The 24,563-nt window shown below is 37.7% G+C and overlaps 1 protein-coding gene across 1 annotated transcript in view; it reads right to left on the bottom strand.

Annotated features, from left to right (window-relative positions):
- Nucleotides 1-475: 475 nt before the first annotated feature.
- LOC106919801 (A-type potassium channel modulatory protein DPP6-like) overlaps nucleotides 476-24,563 on the bottom strand; it is an 80,740-nt gene continuing 56,652 nt past the window's right edge. Inside the window, exons 4-26 of the mRNA XM_088014816.1 lie at nucleotides 23,614-23,708; nucleotides 20,653-20,727; nucleotides 20,502-20,554; nucleotides 20,082-20,163; nucleotides 14,582-14,702; nucleotides 9,740-9,894; nucleotides 8,811-8,908; nucleotides 8,571-8,697; nucleotides 7,515-7,553; nucleotides 7,262-7,369; nucleotides 7,079-7,170; nucleotides 6,955-7,002; nucleotides 6,755-6,867; nucleotides 6,366-6,413; nucleotides 5,473-5,571; nucleotides 5,321-5,390; nucleotides 4,010-4,204; nucleotides 3,851-3,905; nucleotides 3,630-3,732; nucleotides 2,677-2,732; nucleotides 2,496-2,568; nucleotides 2,307-2,380; nucleotides 476-1,628 (exon numbers count right to left, since the gene is read on the bottom strand). Coding sequence (XP_087870942.1) covers nucleotides 1,482-1,628; nucleotides 2,307-2,380; nucleotides 2,496-2,568; nucleotides 2,677-2,732; nucleotides 3,630-3,732; nucleotides 3,851-3,905; nucleotides 4,010-4,204; nucleotides 5,321-5,390; nucleotides 5,473-5,571; nucleotides 6,366-6,413; nucleotides 6,755-6,867; nucleotides 6,955-7,002; nucleotides 7,079-7,170; nucleotides 7,262-7,369; nucleotides 7,515-7,553; nucleotides 8,571-8,697; nucleotides 8,811-8,908; nucleotides 9,740-9,894; nucleotides 14,582-14,702; nucleotides 20,082-20,163; nucleotides 20,502-20,554; nucleotides 20,653-20,727; nucleotides 23,614-23,708 — 2,126 coding nt within the window. The 3' untranslated portion in view covers nucleotides 476-1,481. The remainder of the gene's footprint in view (nucleotides 1,629-2,306; nucleotides 2,381-2,495; nucleotides 2,569-2,676; nucleotides 2,733-3,629; nucleotides 3,733-3,850; nucleotides 3,906-4,009; nucleotides 4,205-5,320; nucleotides 5,391-5,472; nucleotides 5,572-6,365; nucleotides 6,414-6,754; nucleotides 6,868-6,954; nucleotides 7,003-7,078; nucleotides 7,171-7,261; nucleotides 7,370-7,514; nucleotides 7,554-8,570; nucleotides 8,698-8,810; nucleotides 8,909-9,739; nucleotides 9,895-14,581; nucleotides 14,703-20,081; nucleotides 20,164-20,501; nucleotides 20,555-20,652; nucleotides 20,728-23,613; nucleotides 23,709-24,563) is intronic.

Here is a 24,563-nt window from a genome sequence, read left to right as displayed (position 1 = left end):
ATAATCAAGTAACTGTTACCTTCGGTTTGTATAAAAACACTTAATATATCAAACATAAAAGACATTTGACTTTGCAATTTGATACCTTGAAATTGGCCTCTGTTTCTTTAAGAACATCCTGCTTTTTCTAAATGTGTCAAATTCAAAAACATTCTGAAATCTCCCAAAATTCAACTTTTTCTTCTATTTTGGGGGAGCTCACAGGGAAGCTCATATTAAGCGACTGATGCAATACGGCTGCATGTAATCTAACGCCACAACAGGGATGAATGTGGAAAAGGTCCAGGTTGAAAGGGCCTCAACAAACGTCAACTTTGCTTTTACGTGAAATGAATAAGCCCTTTTCAAACTAGAAGTCTGTTTTTAATCGTAAATGTAATAGAAATTAAGTTTTTATCTGTCAAGTAAGATGCATTATTTCTTGCTGTACGCGTTAGTCTGTTGGTTAGATTTAGGAAACAAATTTAAGACAAAATACATTTCAAAATGCTTTATATACAAGTTGAACATATAACATGGAGACGTTATCAGTTTTATACACTTTATACAGCAGCTGACTGGAAACCACAGACAATACAAACAGAAATGAAGTGAGGAGAAACGACTTGGTAGGACATACAGCAAAGAACTTACTAAACGCAGAAAATTACGTTTAACGTTGGGAAACCGCAAACTAAGTAATGGTTACATGTGTGGGATTGTAATATACCGTTGTCTGTTTATTTTATATGGCGCTCTTTCCGATGTATTGTGAGAAAACAAAAACGTTAAAATCCATAGACGCCTCTGTTGCTCTGTTCGGACCATGTTTTCTCATTTCATAGTGTCGTGTGGGCTCCAAACGTGAACATCTTCCCCACAGTAAGGCACAGTGACAAAAACAAGAGCTCTATAGAGAAATGTGGGCACAAAGAAATTATTAAAACTTCATTATTTATACAATCTTTGAGTGTAACAGCTTTAAACGTTGTGCCTTCATCTTCTAAAGCCACTATGGACTGATGCATCCACTTACACACAGTAAGACACTAAACAGAGAATCTGAAAAAAACAACTCTGAATAACCAGGAACACAATAATTTTAGTTAGTTGGCAAGATTATCACAAACTGGCAGCCATCAAAGAGTTATATCTTCTCATGGGAATAATCTGCAAAGCACTTGTTTTAGCCTGCCTGTTTGGGTTGTCGATCCTCTGTTTGTCCACCAGAGGGAGTACTGGCCCAGCTTTTCGGAGAGCGATAACAGCTGCACTTATAGGAGTTTTATTCAGCCTTTGTCTGACTGGTTTCTTCAACAGTAGCCAGCGTGAGTCGAGCACTAGGGGAATCGGGGCCGACGCCCTGTTTGCACATGCAGGTGCTTCAGAATAGAGCTAAAATCTGATTGGACGGCAGGCGGCGTAGACTTTAGATTAGAAAGATTTGTTGCATATTGTGCTGTGATTGAGGAGGTGGCCACGGCTGCCTGGCGGGCCCAGGTTTAACTGTCTTCCTCGACCTCATCCTGGCCGTCACCCTTGGGCGTCTCTGGCTCCCGGAAACACTCCTCAAAGAAGTTGACAAGGGACTGACTCAGGTGCTGCTGTGTGCCTTCGCTGTGCAGGAAGTGGCCTTCGTCCGGGTAGATCTGTGACACAGGAACGGGAAAATTATTTAAACTTAAGCAGTGACTCAGCGTACAGTGGAAATTCACAAGGATTTATAATCTACACGTCAAGAAAAATAGCTGGGAGTCAAATTTGGAGATTTCAAAATCAGTAAACATTTACAAAAAAGTCATTTTAATGTATTCCCATTTTTGTTAATGTCACCAGAAATACATTTTTCAAGATGTTCAGAAATAATAATACACAAGCCTGCCATCAAAACCAGTTTTAAGTCAGCAAGGACCAAAGAGATCCAGAGCAAACAATTGCAGCTGCATTTTCTTAAGTCTACATTGAAACTGGGGGACTCCACCAGGAAATGGATATAAAAACGTTAAAACTAATCTCTTAGCTAACTGAGAGATTAACATCACCTTTTTGCCACCAAATATTCAAGATTAAAACTTTTGAGACATCTACAAATTCAATAAAACCAACTCAAATCCATCTAGTTATAGAATAATGTGGCCAAAGAAAACAATCGTTTGTCTCATACACACAAAAACAATGAGTCAAAAGTGCAGCATAATTACAAGTAGGTGATTATTTTTACCTGGAAAATAATCATCTTTAAATTCATTTTAGCTGATAAAACACTGTTAAATTGTCACAAAAAATGTTTTCATAAAAAACAAACAGCTACAGTAACAGAAGCTCACCTGTAGAGTGTAATTGGCCTTCTCGCTGATTAAATGGTTGATGAATTTTGCTGTGTGCTGGAAGTGAACCTTTTCTGCGTTGGTGGAGAGAACGAGAGCGAAGACACACATGAGACTGAGGAACACAGACTCTTATCACTTGTCATGTTGTAATGTTAAATCATAAACACATAATTATGAATATGATACCATCAGCTGTCGGGTGAATTATTAAGAACTGTTTCTCCAGCAACCGACCCGCTCTGTGAGCCAAATTAGCCATCTAGAGGAGAGAAAAAGGAAAATCTATCTGAAGTTCAATCAGTATTGAATGTTAACTTGCATATACAAGTGTGGTAAAATTTGGGTAGTAAATATTAAAACACTTCACCGCATATACTCTGGAATCTGTCTTTGGGCCAAGGTATCGCTCTGAAAACGCAGATGCTGCAATGTTGGGGGAGGAAAAAAAGAAATTAGATGGAAAAACAAAATAATAACACCTTTATCAGAAGCATATTTACTTGTTTTATAGAGAATTTATTGGACAGACCAACACAAAATAGGGCATAATTTTAAAGTGCAAGGAGAAGAATATAAATCTCTGAATTTTTTTTTGTCAAAATATGGTTTACACACCATGATGAATTTCAAAATCCTAAACTCACAATTCTGGAGTTTTACGTTTGAGTACAAAATAAGAACCCTTAACTACTTGAATGGAAATTAGCCATAAGATCACATAAGTCATGAAATGGAACAATACAGAAATTGACTTCTTACTAGTCAGGGAGTGACACCTTTTGTCAGACATTCCCCACAAAAAAACCCCGAATAAATAAAATCTGTTTGAAACTGAACCTACGGCCCAGTTAAAACTGAATTTAGAGTTGGAGCCTTTCCTTAACGAGAATGCATTCAGTCTGTAAATGAAAAGCCCAAATACTAAAATACACCACAACCATAAAATCAACCTGTCATGATTCTAATTGAAAATAAGTACATTATTTAAATCTCATTAAATCCATAAAAACCCAAAACATTTTTTCTGTATTATCAGAGCTTGTCCTTGAGATTTTTTCAGGTAAATCAAATGCTTTTTTTTTCCACATTAAATTAATTTCTTTCCCCATATTTATAGTGCCTTGCAAAATGGTAAAATCAAATTTCATACACCATCCTCTACTACTCTGCTACTTGTCGGACTATCGACTATGGATACAATACAGACAGGATGTGAAATTGTTCAAGAAGCATCAAAGCTCTTGCAAGGTTATGTCAACGTGAAAACAGCCAGGCCCTTGCTCTTAAAAAAAAAAAAAAAAAAACCCTGGAAAATTATACCGTAAAGCTCAAAATCTGTGATAGGTGAGACGGCCGCTCCACATTTCAGCTGCGTAAACTCTTCAGAGCTCAGAAGCATTGTGGCTAAGTATCCGCCGTAGGCCTGAAAAGAGGAGGACAAATAGAAACACGGATCCACCGAACAAGCTTTTTAGTTCAATGAAAGCGGAGGCCAACTGGAGTGAAGACCCCGTTCCACACGAATGCCATTCCTCTTTTACCTTCCCGTAAACTCCCATTCGATTCTTATCGATGTAAGGCTCTTTGGATATGAACCTGAAATGAATAAAAGAAAAAGAAAAAAAACGATAACAAAGGAGAGCTTGAAAATAACCAGGTCCTTGAGTTGCAGCCACTCACACTTGTAGTAAAGGTTTCACCTGAGTGCCTCCAGCTGGTCCCTCTCCTCCAGCTTCCCCAGCCTCCTGCGGACCTTGTGGAGCAGGTTGGTGCCCTGGAAACCGCTGCCATGGCCATCGAAGCGGATGATGATGGTGCTGAAGCTGCTGACGAGAACCGTGGCCCAGTCCACCCGGAACTGCTCCGTCACCATCTGCCCACCAGGTGTGCCATCACTGTGAGGGAAGAAATGTATTTTACTGGTGGATTGGGCGAATTCCAATATCATAAAACATCCATGTTTTTTTTTTTATTAGTTATTTTTCTAGGTTTAAATTATTACATTATTTGACTACATTATGTAGTCAAATAAATATTAGCCCAATTAACCAGACATGATGGAGACATGATATGAAGCTCAAAAAAGTCAATTTTGCCGTGAAGGTTTTGGGATAGGAGTTATTTTAGGACACTGGAAGCCTGCTTTGGACTTTGTCTCTCTTGGACTAGCTGTAAGGTTACGCCTCCAGAATCAACTAATCTGGTTTTATGCTAAATGAAGAAGCTGTAAGAGCAATCTGCTGCAGGTAGGATATTAACTGCTTTTAACAGAACAAAGGAGGATGGAGAAACCATAATCTGTCCTTTTAATGTTTTATAAGGGCCCTGAAACTGACAGACAGCATTTGGTTATTTTCGAAATCCATGTTTTCACTTGCCGCTTTATATAAATCTCAGGTTGTCAGGCTATTTTTCTTTAAACGTATGTGTCCACAGATATTCAACTAAATAATCATAGTTATGTCGGTGCGGGGATAGAGATAGTGTTTTCTAATATCCTGCTTTGTGTTTATCTGTAATTTTGTATGTATATTGGATATGTAGAATTACATCTTCTTCATTTTTCCTTTTTCAAGCATCGCGGTTTGCCTTGTGCTGCAGAAATTTCATAACATCTATCATAGATTGTGTCTAAGATTATTATAGCTCTCATCTCTGTAAAGCCCTTAAGCTTTTAAAAATCATTTTCTCTAAGTGACAACTTGAACTTCAGTGAAATTTGAGTCAGTTCTCATACTTTGAGATGTGTCAGTTAAAACTAGCACATTTCTATGTATCCACTTTCAAGGGAGACTTTTAAGAGAAAAAGGATAACCTTGTGCAAGAAGCGAAATATCTTACACAGACTAGATATTTTGCCTTTTCCAAAGGCAAAAGGCTCTCATTGGTGTAGGCCCTGTAACACTGTAACACCTTTTACATGCATTGATGGAGCAGGAAAAATGTACAAAGCAGACCATTTTTAGAACACACCATCCATTTCTACATAGATAGTGTGAAGTCACACTCACACTATCAGCAGTAGAGGGTAGTGGGCCGTGCTTGTAAAACCTGCTGGCTTTAGAATCTGCATCGTCAGAGCTACAAGAGAAAGGACACGGTCAGTGGGCGTCCCATGAAATGACCACACACACACACACATATTGTGTACAGGGTCACGTACTGTAATCATCGATGGTGATGGTCTTATTCTCCACTTTAGGCATCTGCATGTTGTTGTACGTGTCGTTTACTCTCTTGTTTGTCTCCACGTCGAACACCTCTGCAGATCAAGACAACAGTCAGTCAGACGCTCTCAGTAAGTGTAATCCAGCCAGTATGGAGCTCATGTGGATGTTATGCTGAAACAGGATGACTGCTCAATGAATTTTGCCCCAAATGGTCCTTTATCAGATCAGCCTAAAGGAACCATGAGGCTGGGCACCCTACTGTACCTTGTAACTTACAGCCCTTACATTCTTCCTATTCTGTACCATAAAAGCACCAAACTTCAACACAAAGTAGTCTAAAGAGGAAGGAAAACGACGTAAGGGTTCATTTTTTTAACAAATAAAAACTGAAAACTGTGCGATGCATTTATATATAGCCATATCTAAATCTAGACCAGCCAATTGCCTTGTGAAGTCACCAATTTAGTAAAAAAAAAAATCTGTCTGTTGTTTAATAACAACATAAATTAAATTGTTCAGAGAAGGCATTCTGGGTTTTGCTGCGTAAACAAACTAAATCATGAAGAACACAATGTTAAGTCTTATTCAGTCTGAGTGGCAGAACAAGCTGACAGGCCAAGCAAGGAGAGCATTACTCAGAGAAGCAGCCAGGAGGTCTGTGGTCATTCTGTGGTCAAATCTAGAATCCATTGTGATACCAGTTTTTATGCAGAGCTGACATCAACCCTTTAGAGGTAATTAGCTAATAATTATTATGCAAACTGTGAAAAATTTCATCTGGAGTCAGTTTTTGAGCTGGTTTCCTACAAACAGAAGCCCTAATATGTAAATGTTGGCTGGGAACTAAAATCAGTTGAGCCATTGTCTCCGAAAATCAAAAACTTACTCTCTTTGTCTCTTGTTCTGTAAACAGCCACACTTGGTATATCTGGACCTGTACAATAAGTGAGACAATTGGTTAACAAAGTACAGTATATAAATTAATTTATTATGAAAAGCAACATACTTTGACACTTATCGTCTTGTCTATTAAGAAACACCCACATAGCAAACGTCATCAGCTATGCTAATGTAAGAGTTGTCACAGAATTAGATAATTCACTCTTTTCAGTCGGTAAGTAGCTGGCTTTTTACAACCTGTTTGATTTTAACCGTCAGTCTGACACCAATAAAAAGTAAAATCTATCGAGCTTTCCACTGAATACAGATTTAATCCTGTGGATTTTCTCTACCAGAAATACTGCAGGGTGAAGGTTCCATGTAGATGTCTCCCACCTTTGCAGATGAGCAAGAAGTACTCCATGTTATGGCTGAATGAAACGTCCACATAACCACACTTGAATTCACAGGACAGGCAGCAGCGGTTGAAGGGGGCGATCGTGTCGGAGCTGTGGGATGACACGGCGTTAGTACGGTCCTCCATCGCTCTCCAGAAACTCCAAAAAGCAGCCAGACGACTTTTACGAGAACGCTACCTGTACAAGTGCCGTCGCTTAGGGTCGTCTTCTGTGCTCAGAAAATATCTGAAAATCATCAAGGCGTCAAGAAACTGTGGGTTTGAAGAACGAGCGCTCTCGCATGTGCAGAGGTGTTACTTACATGAGGTTCTTTTCGTGTCTGTAGGCCAAGATGCTTGTGACGTCCCAGTTTCCAGACGTTAGAGAATGGAGGATGTCTGTGCTGGTGTTAGGCTAAACGATAACAACACACTGAAAATGTTTTTCTTGAACCTCACGTATTTAAAAAAAAAAAAAAAAATCAGAGTCATGCCTGCACTTTTACCAAAGAGGTGGACACAGAGATGTGGAAAAATTTCCCTCTCCCTCCCTGAGGGATTGCCCTGGTGAAGAAAAACTTGTGTCCATCTTTAGAAAACAGTGGAGGTTCATTCTGCGCAGATGAGAGAAGTAATTTTAGAAAAAAAAAACATTTGCTCTGAAATTAATATCTCTGTACTTCTTCAGATAAACACACAGAGCATTTCATAACCAACTACTTTGGTACGGAGCAGGACGGGGTTTTGTCCTTCGCATACCTGTCGATGCAGCCAGCTGTTACTCTCATCTTCATGTTTCTGGAAAGAATAATAATGTCAGAACATAAAACTACACCGCAAAAACCCGTCAACCCTGATTGGAAAAACCAAGAATGAAAACAAAAATATGTTAGTCATTCACCTCTTTACAAAGAGCCATAATAAGAGATAATCTGAATAGGAAGCTGAATTGTGATTCAAGAAAAGCTTAGAAATAATATGTTGCTTTTCTTAGTCCAGGGGTTTGCAATCCTTACAATCACAAGGGCAATTAATGCCCTCACTAAAGCGAAATAGAACTAGTAAAATCACAAATGCAACATAAACTTTTGGAAAAAGCAAAACAAATCAAAAAGACAACTTATAATTTTTGATAAATATCTGCAGGGATATTATTCTCATTTTTAAAGAACTTCCAATTGACTTGTGTTTCTAGGTTTTAAAATAAAGACAAACGTTTTTCTATGAGATGTTGATATTACTGACAAAAAACAACAACTTAATGATAAGAAAAATAAGTGTATATTAATATACATGTATATTACAAACTCTGTTGTGAAAAATAGTCTACAAACAGGACATTTATAGCAATTGCTGACTGTGTCAAAAGAAACATATGTATATGAAATATTTCAAAATTTGAACATTTGATATGTAGTCTTTACAAGATTTGCAGTAAGGATTTAATGTTTGGGTTTGTCTTGTCTGTTAAATATTTCAAACAATGCCATACTTTACTTTTAATTTTGTTTGAGGGTTTAAGAAAAGGACATATTTTGGCACAAAATCTCAACCTGACTTTGGTTGTCTTTTTAGAGAGGCTTTTGTGCTGGACCGCATGGTGTTTCATTCATTTCTAGGCCAAATTACTGAATAAAAAAACCTCAAGCGGATGACTGTTTCTAAACAGAATAGTGTGTGAGGTTTTTGTTTAAAACAAACTACAGCACCAAAAAACAGAAGAAGACATGGAGAAGGAATAAACTGCCAATACAAGAAGCGAAATATGATAACGGAACATAAGTGGCAGCAGAAATGTGTCACAGTTTGCGTCACCTTGATGCAGACTCCGGTGGTGGTCTCACACAACGTGAGGATGGAGTTGTTCTGGGCTCTGTTCAGCCAGTTAACAGCCAACTTGGTGTTGGTGGCCCACTTCACCATGGTGATATAATATTCCCTCCTGGAAAAGAACATATCACACCTTTGACAGCCTCCGGCCCTTCTAACAAACTACTTCGACGGTAGTCACTTGTTGTGTCACAAACACAGAGGCGTTACCCTGCTGTCACTTACCCTGTCCGAGGGTCGTCGGGTTTCTTCATCACCACTGTGTGCAGAGGACCATTGAGGCTCACCACAGACAGGTGAACTACAGGATTCTCTTCTCCTGCCTGAGAAGAAAACCAGAGACACATGTGTTTAAACATCAGAATGGTGTCCTGTATTAAGTAATATATTTATGTTTTAATATTATGGGCAAAACGACGAGAGAAACAGTCAAATTAAGGAGAGAAAATTGTTGGATTAATGAGAAAAACTAGCTAAAAGCACTCGTGGAAAGACCTGCGACAGACATTTCTCACATTAGCAGCGTACGAGATAAAGTTTCAAGCTCACATGGCCTTGAAACTTCATACTGTAAGATTTAACAGAGAAATTTAATCTCTTTTAGCAAAAAAAACAAAAAAAAACAAAAAAAAACTTCAAGATATGATTTTCATTTTGTTCTTAATATTTTTCTATCTTAAATCACAAAACAGATTTTTTTTCCCTCCAGCTGATCACAATTTTCCCTCATACCCATCACTTACATAATTGTTCCCTCTTGTGAAGTTTAACTCATCCTGTAAACTGAATGTGTAAATTCCGTTTTACACATTCACCCTGAGTATTCAACAGACGTCAAACATTTTTCTAAAAAAAAAAAAAGATGGGTAGGACGTTCACTTCCTGAACCAAAGGGATTCAAAATAACACCTTTCATCACGCCGTGAAAGCCTCTTTCGCTTGCATCAGTCTCTAGTCTGAGGCGGCTTGTTTGTTTGTTGTTTGTGAAAGTCATGCTGCAGGTTTGCATCTCTGGAGGATCCTCACTACAGCTGCAAGTTGCCCCCCTTTGACTTCCCTTTCATCTCATGCATTTATTCAAAGCAAATCAATCAAATCCACCCTGAGTTTCCTGAACTGTGTAACAGTCGTGATGGTTTGTGCCCCAGCCTGACCTTCGGGTAATGATAGTCCTGGCTGCCAGGATATGGTGTGCCAGTGAAATATGGAACTTCCATTTTTGGCACCAGGGTATCATTGATGGTCATGTAGGCCAAACGGAGTCCGTCTGGAGACCACCAGTGGGCAATGTGGGTCTGCAGGATCTCCTCTGTTAATACAAGAATAGAGAGTGTCAAGGAATATACATGTCGTTTTTTTTTTTGTTTGTTTTGTTTGGGATACTGCAAAAGTTTTGGAAAAGTTGAGAAAAGGCAAACATCTATGTGTGATACTCTTACTTAGAACATTTCTATTTATCAAAAGTGACATACTTGCCTAAAACAAAACAAATTATCACAGAATTAATACGTTCTGATAAATTGACAGTTTTTAAAGCATTCTTCTTAAATTTAGACATCAGGAGATGTAACCATCTCATAAGAATAAATGCTGAGACAAGCAAGAACTACACAAAACTTGGTGATATTAATTGCATTGATATTGCAGCCCAGCAGTTGAAAAAAGTGAAAAAGTGCTTTTAAAAAACCTTCAGCAAAGGGGCCATGTTGGCTTAATTTAAATGCCAGTGGAAACAGTACCTACATTGTTTAAAAAAAAATATATATATATAGAAATTCTATTTCAAATAAGCAAATTACGGTTTCAAAATGTTTTGCTATTTTATAATTATTGTATCCGTTTTCAGATAAAGCATAAAAAAATATTAAATTAACTAAATCCCTTTACAAAGTACTATATTACTACCCGATGTGCAACAGTCCCTCCAGCAGGGGGCAGAAGAACTCTTTTAAAAGCACCTTGACTACAGAACAGACTACAGCACTCACATGTGGAGCTCCAAACGACAACCTTCTCTCAGTAAAAAAAATGGTTGGATCAGCCTTGGTGAGCAGTGTGGTCATGTTTGTCATCAGTCTATAATTATTTCTGACACTGCTCCAAATGTGAGGTCAGAGTGGACTCGGGAAAACATTGAGCACTGAGTAAGTTTAATAGATTTCTAACTCTAAGGTCGAGTGGAGCTTGTTGGAGTGCAGAAGGAATTTCAAGGCTAGTGGCTGAAATAAGCTCTTTCTACACCATCTGAGCACAAAGCAGTGCATGAATAATGTGATTAATGTTAGTCATTATTCTTTGGCGGCCGTTGAATTAGACTGTATGTTTTGAACCCTAACACTTCAGGCATTTGCTGTGCATCCGATGCTGTTGCTCTTCCTCCTTTACGTGACAGCCTCGGACAGCAGAGAAGAAAACAGCTTATCAAACTTTTTTTTTTTTTTTTTTTGCTTTAAATTAGCCACTGCAGTGTTCAGATCTTGCAGACGCACCGCCTCCTAATGACGCCATCTTCTCTTCGGCCTCAGAGGCATCACAAAAGGCTTTCCAGGTCCCATTCTCTGACTTTAGCGGTGTTCATCCGTCAGTCATGAGCGCAAGTCATGTTTAGTTTGTATGATTTCTGTTTTGACAACTGAGGACTAATTACTAACACTAATCACATCAAAGGCTTACAGATTATAGTTGGCTGAGCCCTGTTCCCAAGAGATCACGTGTAAAGTCTTTGCTTGAAGGCAGGTGTTGAAACAGAAAAATGTAGCCGACACGACAAAGATGTCAAACATCAAACAGCAATTCCAAGCATGTAAATTGAATTTTCTCTTTAAATATCAGCATGATATTTTGCAATTTCAAAACTTGCTTTTCAAACCTTTTTTTTGGCTGTACCCAGTACACACAAAAGTGCCTTTGGGAGAATGGATTAAGAGGGGGGATGTGCAAAGCAAAGTTTTTAAAAATGATCCATATCAGAGTCCCAGACTAAACTCAACTCTGGATATCAAATGAATGAAAGGGATTGCATGTCAATCATGTGTTTTTACACTTAGCTCTGATGTTTACAATGAAAGAGAGAATATATTGGCTGCTGCAGATCTCTGCCTGTTTTTATGATGTGAGTGGTTCTGTTCTATGAGCTTAGATATTTTTCTGCCGGCTATTTCTGCAGGGGAGAGCTGCACAAAGAGCAGCTGAAACACTAGTTATTATTTTGTTTTATGATGTTCAAAGCAAAGTGCTAAGTTTGTGAAGCAGAAGAACATTTTCTGTGCTTTGCTCTCAAACAATAACCTGGAATTCAACCAAAACAAACAACAATGTGAGAACATTAAAACTTAGGCAATGGTGTGTTGGAAAAGCTGAAGCCTCTGGTACAAAATCGCAGTAACTTAAAATAAATGGAAAGTGAAAGCTGCATTTAGAGGGTGAAATAGGTGGCATATATTGTGTTTTTTAAGGTGTGGAACATGTCAAACTGCACTTGGTACTGAGATTTGGTATCTGAAAATACCCAATCTCCGCTGACTCAAATTATTATCCGGGACAAAGGAATTGATCGGGATGTCCATAATAATTCTAAGGTTTTTTTTTAACCAGTAGTTTTATCAAAAGAGAAGTCATCAAACTGTAGCACTGATTATGTAGTAAGTAATAAAAGCATGTATTTTGGGCATATATGTTTGAAGGTTTTCTCCCAGTTTCGTACTTTTTTGGCAATTTCTTTTACAGATTTTTGTAATTTTGGGGTCATTTTTATGTTTCTTCATTTGTTACTGTTGTGAATTTGTGCCATATTCTATGTTTTTAGTAGTGATTGTGTTGAGTTTCTTCTTTATCTCTAAAATGTCTTATATTTGTTACATTGTATGTTATGATATTTATAAAGTCCTTCTTGGTTGTCAATAAGCCTTCCACGTGTGCTTACAAGGTAGCTTCATCCTAAATCCATAACAACGTTTTACAGATATTGACTGACCGAAGTAAAGCTATACATAGAAAAAAAATATATAAAAGTGTAAAAATAAAAGTAAATTAGCTGTTTTCCAGTTAAAAATCCTTGTGATAAAAAGCAGCAGAAGCCAAGAAGCCAAATCTTTCCTTAGATTACATCTGTCATGTTGTGTTGTCTGAAACAGACATAATCTAATGAAAGAAAAAATCTAATTTAGTCTTCCCCCAAGTTCATGCACTGTAACAAAGTTTTCTGCAAAATAACTGCAATTTACAATCACATTATCCTCACAGTGATCATCCCCAATTGCTTCGAAATCAACTACAAGTTAATAATTCTGGATTGAGAACCCGGAACAAAAGGCGCGTGAACTTTGTTAGAAACGAATTAAATGGAATTACTATTCTCAGTGCATTTGTAAAGAAAGCCCCATCAAAGGGGCTTGTAATTAGAACGTCTGTCCCACATATGCTGTAATCAGAAAATGTCTCACATTAAATTACAAGTTTGCTGGCTTTTTAACATCTGTTGGATGAGATTGCAGCACTGTGCACATGAATTAATTAAAAGTGCTTGAACACAAAGACAAGTGATGGGAGGTAAAAGGAAGGAGGCGCACTGAAATGTAGCCAGCTGTGCAGCTTCAGATCAAACCATGCACACACAGCCCACCGTTCACCTCAGGGAGAGGCTGCTGCTGTGGGTAGAGGCACGAATCCAAAGACTCAATTAAAAATTTGTTTCAAATGTTGTTGGGTAAATACAGCACATGTCAACAAGGATGCAGATTATGGATAAACAGGTTTCTGTTTCCACTGGAAGAGCCCCATTGATCGTAATCAATCAGCACTCGAGGCAGATGAAGAAAGAGATGGTTGCTGAGTAGGATTTGTATGGAAGCAGCTCCAAATGCTACATTTTTCAATTTTCTCATAGTTTGTCCATTTTGCTGAGCTGAAATGGATGGAAATATTTTGACAGCAGACTGGCTCACATATGAATTATGGAACAGGAACAAGAGCAAAGATTTCACAAATACTGTGAAAGGAATTTTTAAAAAAAATACTCCATAAGCTGAATAAACTTGTTACACAACTTAAGGTGTTTCTATACAAAGTTAAATGAATACTCAAATGAATGAACATATAGCTAATTCTACTACTGCTCTACTAAAAGCACTGCATGCTATTTAGAACACTTTAAAAAAATATGCAAAATATAGATTCTTATTATGTGTAAAACGTAATAAGAAGTGATTTCTTTCTTTTTACTTATAAGCTTACATATAAGCTTTTGGTGTTTATTCAAAATATATCTGTATTCTTTTAGATTTCATCTATTTTTTGCCTTTATTTTGTGTTCTCTTTAATTAATTAATAGTTCAATATAGAAATCTTATAACTATTTTCTGTAATTATGGAGTTCCAAAACTATTAAAGTTTTGAATTGAAAATTAAATAAATCCCATGAACATAAAGTTAATTTTAATTGTTATTTTCTGACAAAGTCATAAAGTGTTCAAGCGAAATGAATACTTTAGCAGGGTACTGCCTTTAGTAACTCATAACGTGGTTTTAAATATCTGAATTTAACCAAACAGACTGAAAACAAATGCTGAATTTAAAAGTATTATGCTAGTGTAACAGGTTAATTATATTTCTTTAAGTTATGCTCTGAATTCCACCAAATCAGTCATCATTTGTTATGTAAAACTGTTTTTTTTTATTTTTTTTATTAGTACTACGTATTTGACGTGAGAAGTGAGTATTTCCTATTGCACTTGAATGCACCTCAGGCAGCATAGTTAGTCATATAGCCTTTGTGCAAACAACTTTGTGCAAGTAGTGATGTCTTTGTACCCACATCTGCCAAATCTGAATGACACGTTTTCTTTTCAATCCCATTTTGAAAAATGACATCTTTACAAGTGTTGAGGCTACAGTGAATATCTTGAAAAAATAGAAACTTGTGTCCAAGATGCTAAATAACAAATTGTATATTTATATATCACAAAAGTCTCCAAACTGTTGACAGACTGATACCTTACCTTCATACAGCCAGTCAGTCAGACCATTAAAGATGACCCCGTCTTTACCGGTGGAAACCAGTCGGATTGATCGGGTATCCAATGTTGCCCTGTAGTAGATGTTGCTTTCAAAAATGAAGATCTGGGGGGGAAAAAATTGTTTCTATGTCAAGTAAACTGTCTTAAATTACGGTGATTATTAAAGATGGTTGTGTGATTAATTTGCACAGTAAGTGTACATTTTGTGGGAAGCTGCTAATACATTAGCAGTAACACGACAACAAATTAAAACAAAACAAATTAAAACTGGGTTAATATGGGATTGTAGCCTGACAGGAAAAAGAAGATCAAATCTTGGGAAATTATAGTAATACAGAAAAGTTGAGTGTTGACCAGAATCAGCTAATTTTCACTGCTGAGTGTGTTTGACACTTTGGAGGAAAGAACACCAAAAGTTAGTTATTATAAGTACTTTTGAATTTTAAGTCAGAGGAAGCACAAAGATGTAGGAAGCTATTAAACAGGAAACTGAATTTTCTACGACACATGACTGTCAGAAACAGCAAGGGAGAGCAAAACTATCAGTTGATAACAGGAAGGCTAACCGGTGTACAGCAAAGTTTCTCTGTTTAACATATTTGAGCGCTCATGTTGATATCTTTTGGAAATCTGAGTTAAACATCATGAACACGGACACAGAGGCTGCTGTTTTTTCATGTCAGCCATGCTAAATGTTAACAAGATGTTTAATATGTCAACTCCAGCAAAAGCTTGTTTCACTATGCTTGCAGTACCGCATATGATGTTGCTTCTCCTGGTTGAAGCAGGAAGGCTTTTACATTGTGGCTCTCACAGAGAAACTGTGATAGGCCGGAATCTAGGTCGAAGCTATGAAAAAAAAAATCAGAGTTGGAAGTCATCAACATTCTCATCAGTACATCTCTAATCAATACAGAACCTGGTAAAAAAAAGAAGAAAGAGAAAAGCAGCTGGGTTGCTTGTGTTGCAAAACAGCTCCAGGTCAAGATTCATGATCTAAAGCAGTCTCAGAGCTCAAAATGTCAACTTACATTCGCTGAACTAAAACCAGATGACTGAAAGAGAACAAGAAGCTCTCAGCGGTTAAGAATCTCCCGAAATCTGAAGTTTCACTAATTTGGAAAAAGAGGTGTTATTCCCTTAGTCTGCATTCACTTTTTCAAAGACTTTTTAAGTTTTATAAGAACAAGAGAGAACTAAAGATGAATTAAAGATTTGAAAAGACTCAATTCTTGAAGGCACAGAGATTAAAGTAGCAACAGATCAGAGAGAGTCGTGGAGCTCAAATTTACGACTGATGTTTATGTACCTGAAATTCAGGTGTGGGATGCTCACTTCTCACAGGACTCCTTTCGATTTTATTCGGTAAAATCCAGGCTGCTGTGTCAGGATGACCTCTTTTTTTTAGGTGTGTGTTGACCTAGCTTGGCTGATTGGAGTGTCATGGTAGAGTAAAAGCTAGATGTTTAATGAGGAGAACACTGCAGGATCCATCTCCCTGTGCATTTGATGCTTCACCGCGCACCGCCGCACACAAACACGCACCTCGCATTTATACACTGATGTAACACTTGATGATGAATTGCTCCAGTTCTGATAAACTTAATGGGAAATCATTACATTCACAAACTGGGGATGGGAGGGAAAAAAGCAAACATGTCTGACATCTCCGGGTCAGATGGAGACAAAAAAACAAGAGCTCATCTCTGTTTTCCTGCACAGCATCAGAGGCTCATTAAATCAAGAGCAGAGCTGCAGCTACAGCTCTCTGAAAGAAACAATCAGGTGTACCATTACCGTATGTAAATGAATCTACTGTCTTTCCCAGCAGACAGAGTCTCATCACACACTCAAAATGTTAATGTTTTCTCAGAGAAATGCATCTGTAATCTCAGCCGTTATCCAATAAGAGCAATTATGATAGAAGAGAATGCTTTAAAGTGGAGCTGAGGAGTGTGATAAAGAAATGCATATAAAAAAAACTAATTTAAAGACAGCAGAAAAAGGAATACAGAAGTAAAGAATAATAAAAAAAACATTGTAAATGCTTGAATGTATTGCTATTTTTGAATCTTATTAGGAGGGAAAGAATTTCTTTTTACAGAAATGACAACATGTAATTTTTCTGATGCTGTTTTCTCTGTGTTTTTTTTTTTTTTTTTTGGTCTAAATGCATCTGAAGTAAGATAAAATAGCAAGTCTTTCTCCAACTGCACAGTATTACCAGACCAATGTAGAGCTGAACAAGATGCACTGAGTGTAGGAATAGACGCAAAGTGGACCACAGAGGCCTTGTTATAAGTAACAAAAGATAATCTGAGTTTGTCTTGTGGCTTTTTTTTTTTTTTTTTTTTGCAAATATATTCTCAAATGGGCTATGTAAAGCTTTAAAACGACACAGAGACAAAAAACACAGACAAAAGATTTGGCTCCAGAGAGGCAGTTTGTGGCCTAAAAGGATTAGACAACTTCCTGACAAAAGCAAAGTAATAAATAATAAAGCGTACTATATATGTGCAGTTAAGTAATCCGCAGGATTAAGTAGAAGAAATACTCAAAATACAACATAAATGTTTAAGTGTAATATATATATATATATATATATATATATATATATATATATATATATATATATATACATATATATGTAAACTATTTTGCGGTAAACATTGTGCTCATTCTCAGTAGATAAAACTATAAAATGCAATGCCTGTGATCTGGTCTGCATTTAGTTAGACAAAATTAAAGACATAAATGTGTTTTGGTCTTCATAACAGCAGAGTATTCACCCCAAAACACAACGGGGACCTTTCTGCATGAAGTTTACATGTTCTCCCTGTCATTACATGAGTTCTCTCTGGGTACTCTTTTAATTAAAGCTCAAGTGTCTGAAACATATATTCCACTCTGTCATTAAAACTATATTAATGCAAAACAAAAAAAGCTGTCTGTCAAAAATTAAAAGATGAATCATTAGCATGGCACATTAAGACTAGCTGTTTCAATAGCCTTCTCATATTGTTGCTTACGAATCTTGAACCATTTCATCACAACATAGCTTTGGCTCATTAATATTTGCAGGCATATGTTCAATCTGATGGGAAATTGATGCTCGCGCTGCAAGAATGGCTTCACAATGCCCAAACTGATGGTGCCGCTGTGTTGGTTGGGATGTTCTGCACTTTTGGGCTCTCCTGCACTTCCCTGACTTTGTGAGATTAAAGGTTTAAAATGAGAATTGCTGTAATTGATGTGCTTCTGTAGAGGCAGTACGATGATGCTACAGTATGACCTCAACTTGTCTGGTCCATTGTTACAAAAAGTTTCATTATTTCAGCTGGTGTGTTGTAAAAGATTAGTTGTGGTGTTGGGATATTATCCTATTGCATTACCAAGTTCTCCAGCTTTCAATTTGACTCAAGAATATTTTAGTATGAGTAAATTGTTGAATCTAAGATTGCCAGATAAGACTATGGCTGCATAACAAATATTAAGCATTTGTGCAGATTCACTTTTTTGGTTTTTCCCATACATGTGCATTATGGCAAAGTATCTCTTTGGTCCCAACTGGTCAAAGTGACATGGTCTAGTGATGCATTTGGATTCAGTTCTGCAAACCTAAACTTTGCTGTATGTTCTGTTTATAGAAAGGAGTCTTTCTCCTGGCTATGGGTAATCTTATGTCCCAGCTAAAACCCTAAAATTCAAACAGGGTGACTGTTTTTACAAACATAAACAGTTTGAACCGATAGTTGTTTTAATTTTCATAAGGGAAGGAATGTCAGATAATATGTAGTTGACCACCATTAGAGACCCTCAAAGCTCTTTTCATTCATTCAGTGTTTGAATGCTTTTAGAGCCACTTGTTTGCTGCTGTTGAATTTACAATAACTGAATTTTATATTTAAAAATCTGTTGTGTTTTTTCTTCACCAAATTAATGCAGTTAAGGGCAATTCACAATGACACTTTTTCCCAGCTAATGCATATATATATATATATATATATATATATATATATATATATATATATATATATATATATATATATATATATATATATATATATATATATATATATATTTTTTTTTTAAGGTCAGGAACCAGAAGCAGCCCACTAATAAGACGCTTCACTTCAGCTTCCTACTGTACCAACACTAAATCCAAAGCTGCTCTAAATGGCAGGCAAGCATTTTATATTAGAGCCCCTCAGCTACAATTTAGTGTGTAATTTATTTGTGGTACATAGCCAAGAGCAGGCAATTTACCATTTCTATGGCTCCACGTTTTGGTTGTACAACATTTTCAAAGCGTTTTTCAAATGTTAATTTAAAAGGAATATGCTGCTAAGGGTTCATTCGTGGTTTAGGTCCCTTACACTATATTAGAGTTATGTATAGGGTTATAGAGTAAATTATTCAGAAACATGGAAATCACGTAGATAAAGATAGTTTATTTTTTTTCCCCCTAACTCATGTAATGTTGATTGAAGTGATTGAGACACTGTGAGCTTTAAAGATGTTTTATATGTTGCATTATTGGAGATTAACTAGAAAACCAAAGGAACCTCAAATCAAAACTGCACCAAACGGCAACAAATGACTGTGGCCACCATATGTACAACCAAAACAAAATATCAGCATAACAATGAGCCCTGGGAGTAAATATTCACATTTTTTAAATTTGTGACACATAAAGCAGATTCTGCTGAAAATAACAACTATCCACCATAGTGACAGTGCAAAGCATAGAGTTGGAAACATCATTCAGTGGGAATGCTTTCCTTCAGCAGGAACAATGAGATTATATAAGAATAGATGGAGCCAAGAATGGGACAATCCTGTGAGAAACCCGCTAGAGGCAGCAAAAGACTTATACTGCAGTATATCAACTTTAAATATACAACCAGAGCTTCAGTGGAATCGTCTGGATATCGATTTAAAGCTGAAAGATGATTCCAAATCTTATAAAAAATATTTTTGGTACTACCAAAAAAAAAAAGAAAACCCAAAAAACACTTTATTGCTTCTTTTCTTCACAATCATGCACACTTTATGTTGATTCATCAAACACAACCTTTTGAAAACACATTGCAGTTTGAGGTTGAAAAGTGAAATGTGAATACCTAAGCAGTGCTCTGCATAAGGTTGCACTGCTAACTAACATTTGGCAGTTCAACCAAAAAGTCCCGTGCCCTCCGTTTGAGTCAGCCACTGGTTGAGCCACAGAGATGCCATCTGCCTCTGTGGCTCCGACCAGCTCAGGAGTGGTGTAAAAATAAAACTGCCTGACATTGATGGAGGTCACAGCAGACAGAGATTCAACTTTTATCGCTCATAATATTTTCGCTGTACAACACAAAGTGTCAATTATCGCCACAGGATTTTTCAAATCAACTGAGACGCATCACAAATATCTGCTGTTTCATATTCTGACTCTGTGTCTCCGTCTCGGTGCCACCAATTAGCAGGTTTGAGCGCTTACCAGCTGCTGGCCTTGGGGTCCCCATCCAGCATACTGCAGGACAGCTTCATTCACCTCGGGGGGATTTAAAGGCCAAGACTCCCTGTGAAGAGAACAGTTTATAGAACCTCCACTTACATATACACTTAATCACATCAACAATGCACTTCAAATGTCTTTGCTCCCTTCCTCTGGCCAATCATCCACAACATTGTTTCTAAACACCAGCACTGCTTGGTCAGGCACAGATGTGTTCAGGGTTAAGAACAGGCAATAAACAATGCAGTTCACCACACTGAACTGAACTGAAAGCAGGTCCCTTAAGGTCGCAATGGGAGCAGGTAAATGTGGCTGACGTCAGTGAACTGAAGGTCAGACTGAGGGCAGAGATGTGTGAGGGAAATGAGGAAGGAGAGAAAGCACGAGGGAGGAGACTCTTACTGTGTCACGAGGCTGTAAATGATGTACTTGGCCAAAAACGAGTATTGGTAGATCTGTTGAAACAAACCGAATCGGTTAGACAGGCAAAACCTCACAATCTGAACACCATAGGATGCATCAGTAATATTTATTATCGTGGATGTTTATTTACCGGTTTTACATCAAAGGCAAACAGCACATGCTTCATGTCTGGAGACAACTGATATCTGGCAGCTTTTGACCTCTCCTGAAAAACATAAAAAAAAAATAAAACATTAGTAATACAGTGAGGCTTGATTAATCTTACTTTCAGAACTGTTGTCATAATAAAACTATGGATTTTTCTTGTGTGTCATTTTCACCGATTTGAAGAACTTTGTTGATGTACGTCATTTATTACAAATTTCAGAAAACAGATTATCCTTTTTTTTTTTTTTTATCCAGAACTGTCAGAGCCGACTTGTCTGCATGAGTGCACTTCATAGATTTCACAGACAGTTCTTGAACTGAGGCTGGCTGACTGTGGAGCTCATTTAAAACATGAGGATTACGTGCCCAGATATTTGATGGCCAAACTTTGATAGATTGAATGTCTGGGACAGGAAGGGAAACCTGAATGTTGGTTAAACTGCAAAACTATTCCGACCCCTGAAATATTTCAGCCTTTGTCCCATCCTTACAAACTTTAATGTGTTCTATTCAGATTTTATGATACAGACCTATCCAGAAAAGTGAAGCAAATGTGTGAGTTGCATGTGAGCATCTACTTTATGCAGACTCTATATTCTGCAATCATAGCAACAAGTCTTTGAGGTCATACCTCTACCAGCCCTGAACATCTGCTGACTGAAAGTCTTGTCCAAAACAACTCAAACATAACGGATTGATACAAAGTCCTCTTCCTAATCTGTGAACCTGTCCACCTACTCCACAGCAACCATGGGCCATAATGCTTTCCTGCTCATGCTGTGGACTTAAGTTTAGATGGACAAACTTGTATTGGTAGGTTTGAAGTTAGGTCATGCTTTTTATTTTCCCATGATGGGCTGGACAGTGTTTGTCGAGATGTTCAGCAGGGGGTACTGCTTTATAACCCAACTCTGCTTTAAACTTCTCCTCAACTTCCTGTCTGCTCTGTCTCTCAGTCTTCATGATGCTGTTTGGTCACTAATGTTCTTAGTAAAACTTGGACATTCACAGGATAGCTGGAGTTTTACTGAAATTAAATTAATGACAGGCGGTCTCTGTAAAACTTTCCAGATCCTATTGATAAAAATGTTGAAAACCATGGAAAATCACTTTCCTTTCATATCACATTTGTCCGCTACATTTTACTGATCTGCTACAGAAAGTCCGTAATGAAATGCATTGAACTTTGTGGTTGTAGTAAGGAAAAAAAAACAAGTCAAAAGGTGCACTTTTGCAGAGTGGAGTAGTATGAGCTCAAGGAGGAATCAGCAATAAGATGTAACTTGACAGAGATGAAGAATATGCACTCTTGTCTTTTTGTGTAATTTAGCACTTAATGCTTCATCTCTCTCAATATATATATTTATCTTTCCTCTCTAGTTCTGATCGCTTGCTCTTTATAAAACATCAAGTCGCTGTTTTCAGTGTGTAGTATGACTGATGTCGTACAAACCGCCCGGTTACATTTGCTTTTGTTTATTTAACGCCCCAGAGTTGGAAACATAATTTTTGCTCTTTTCACACACTGATAAGTGGCGACATTTCTTTTTTTTTTCATGTGAATGCCATGTTAGCAATTTGAAGCCTTGGTAAAAACAGCCTCTGTCAACATCTAGTTTTAAATGGTCTAACTTCAAGTTCACAAAAGCTATACTGCAGCTGTGCCATAACTTATACCTAAAAACCCTGGACTTTCTTTCTTTTTCATACTTTTGTTTATATATATATAAAAAAATTCCCCTCTCACCCTCCGTGGGTGGTCTCTTTCATCCTCTGAGCTCGGGTCCTCTACCAGAGGCCTGGGAGCTTGAGGGTTCTGCGCAGTATCTTGGCTGTGCCTAGAACTGCACATTTCTGGACTGAGATGTCTGATGTTGTTCCTGGGATCTGTTTGAGCCACTGCTCCAGTTTGGGGGTGACTGCCCCGAGGGCCCCGATGACCACAGGCACCACTGTGGTATTCACCTTCCAGGCCTTCTCCAGTTCCTCTCTGAGGCCCTGGTATTTCTCCAGTTTCTCGTGCTCCTTTTTCCTGATGTTGTGGTCACTTGGTATTGCTACATCCACCACAACGGCTTTCCTCTGTTCTTTATCCACCACCACAATGTCCGGTTGGTTCGCCATTACCATCTTGTCTGTCTGGATCTGGAAGTCCCACAGGATCTTAGCTCGGTCATTCTCCACCACCTTTGGGGGTGTTCCCCACTTTGACCTCGGGGCTTCCAGTCCATATTCGGCACAGATGTTCCTGTACACTATGCCCGCCACTTGGTTATGTCGTTCCATGTACGCTGTCCCTGCCAGCATCTTGCACCCTGCTGTTATGTGCTGGACTGTCTCAGAGGCCTCCTTGCACTACCTACACCTTGGGTCTTGTCTGGTGTGATAGATCTGAGCCTCTATTGCTCTGGTGTTTAGGGCCTGTTCCTGGGCGGCCAGGATGAGGGCCTCTGTGCTGTCCTTGAGTCCAGCTTTCTCCAGCCATTGGTAGGATTTCCTGATATCAGCCACTTCAGTTATTTGTCGGTGGTACATCCCATGTAGGGGCTTGTCTTTCCATGATGGTACCTCCAGCACCTTGTCCTCTGTTCCCCATTGTCTGAGACATTCGCTGAGCACATCGTCCATTGAGGCTTTGTCCTTGATGTATTTATGGATCTTGGATGTTTCATCCTGGACAGTGGCTCTCACACTCACTAGTCCTCTGCCTCCTTCCTTACGGCTTGTGTACAGTCTCAGGGTGCTGGATTTGGGGTGGAACCCTCCATGTATATATATATATACATCCATATATATATATATATATATATATATATATATATATATATATATATATATATATATATATATATATATATATATATATATATATATATATATATATATATATTATGAAGACAAGTTCTTGCAACATATTCCACCAGTATCAGTCAGGCATACTCACAAATAGTTGACTTGGCACAATAGTATCCTCTTTCTGCGTCTCAACATTAAGCCGGAGAACGTTCCCATCCCTCGATCGGTATAGCAGGTCTTTGTCTGTCAATTTAGAAATCAGACATTACAGTTTGAGACTTACATCTCACGGCTCCACTAGTAATTTCTATAGCAGTTTATTTCACTTTGTTTGGTCCAGATTCGGAACAAAGTTGTGAACGAACCAGCAAAAACTATGGTAAACAAGCCTTCGCTGTTCATTAAGATTAAAAGTTAAAGGCAATCCTTTATTTCCAAAAGTTGTTAGGTTACATAGATAGTCACAGTATTTTATTGAGGCTGAAGGCTTAAAAGAAAAATCATCATCAGGACACACTGAAGGACTCATTTGTGATTTAATTGTCTCTTTATCAATAGTATAAATTTTTTTGATTGTTGAACAATAAACAAACATAATTACAGTAATAAAAATCCAGTAAATATAACCAGAGAGAGAGTACACGGCTCAGTCAACACTGTATGAGTAAAGCAGAGGTGAAGTGACACTTTTCAGTCCCATTACCAATGGCTCCCAAACTACATGGAAATGAACAGAACATTTAGAAATGCAGACATGGTTCAACATGAGCCTTAATTATGTCCAATAACTTTTGGGTGAGGCATTGAACACAGTCAGAAAACGGCTTTTAACAAGTTTTTATGAAGCTTGGTGTAATTTTGCTCCCTTTTCTTTAATTCAAGTTTTATCTAAAAACTGCTACAGTTCACATTGTTAGTTATGTACTCTGTAATAGGGTAGAAGTTTTTTTTTTTTTTTCATATTGATGAATGCTCAAATCACTGGCATCCCCAATCAGTGTCTTATTAAGATAACTTTGGGTCAGTAACTATGTCGGCTTACTTATTTGGGTCCATCACTATGGTCATGATGCTGGACACCTAACATGCTCTGGAGCT

Source organism: Poecilia mexicana, unplaced genomic scaffold (genome assembly GCF_051168715.1).
Source record: "Poecilia mexicana isolate PSO_F unplaced genomic scaffold, ASM5116871v1 scaffold_17, whole genome shotgun sequence".
Taxonomy (NCBI): domain Eukaryota; kingdom Metazoa; phylum Chordata; class Actinopteri; order Cyprinodontiformes; family Poeciliidae; genus Poecilia; species Poecilia mexicana.
This window is presented reverse-complemented; position numbering and strand designations above follow the sequence as displayed.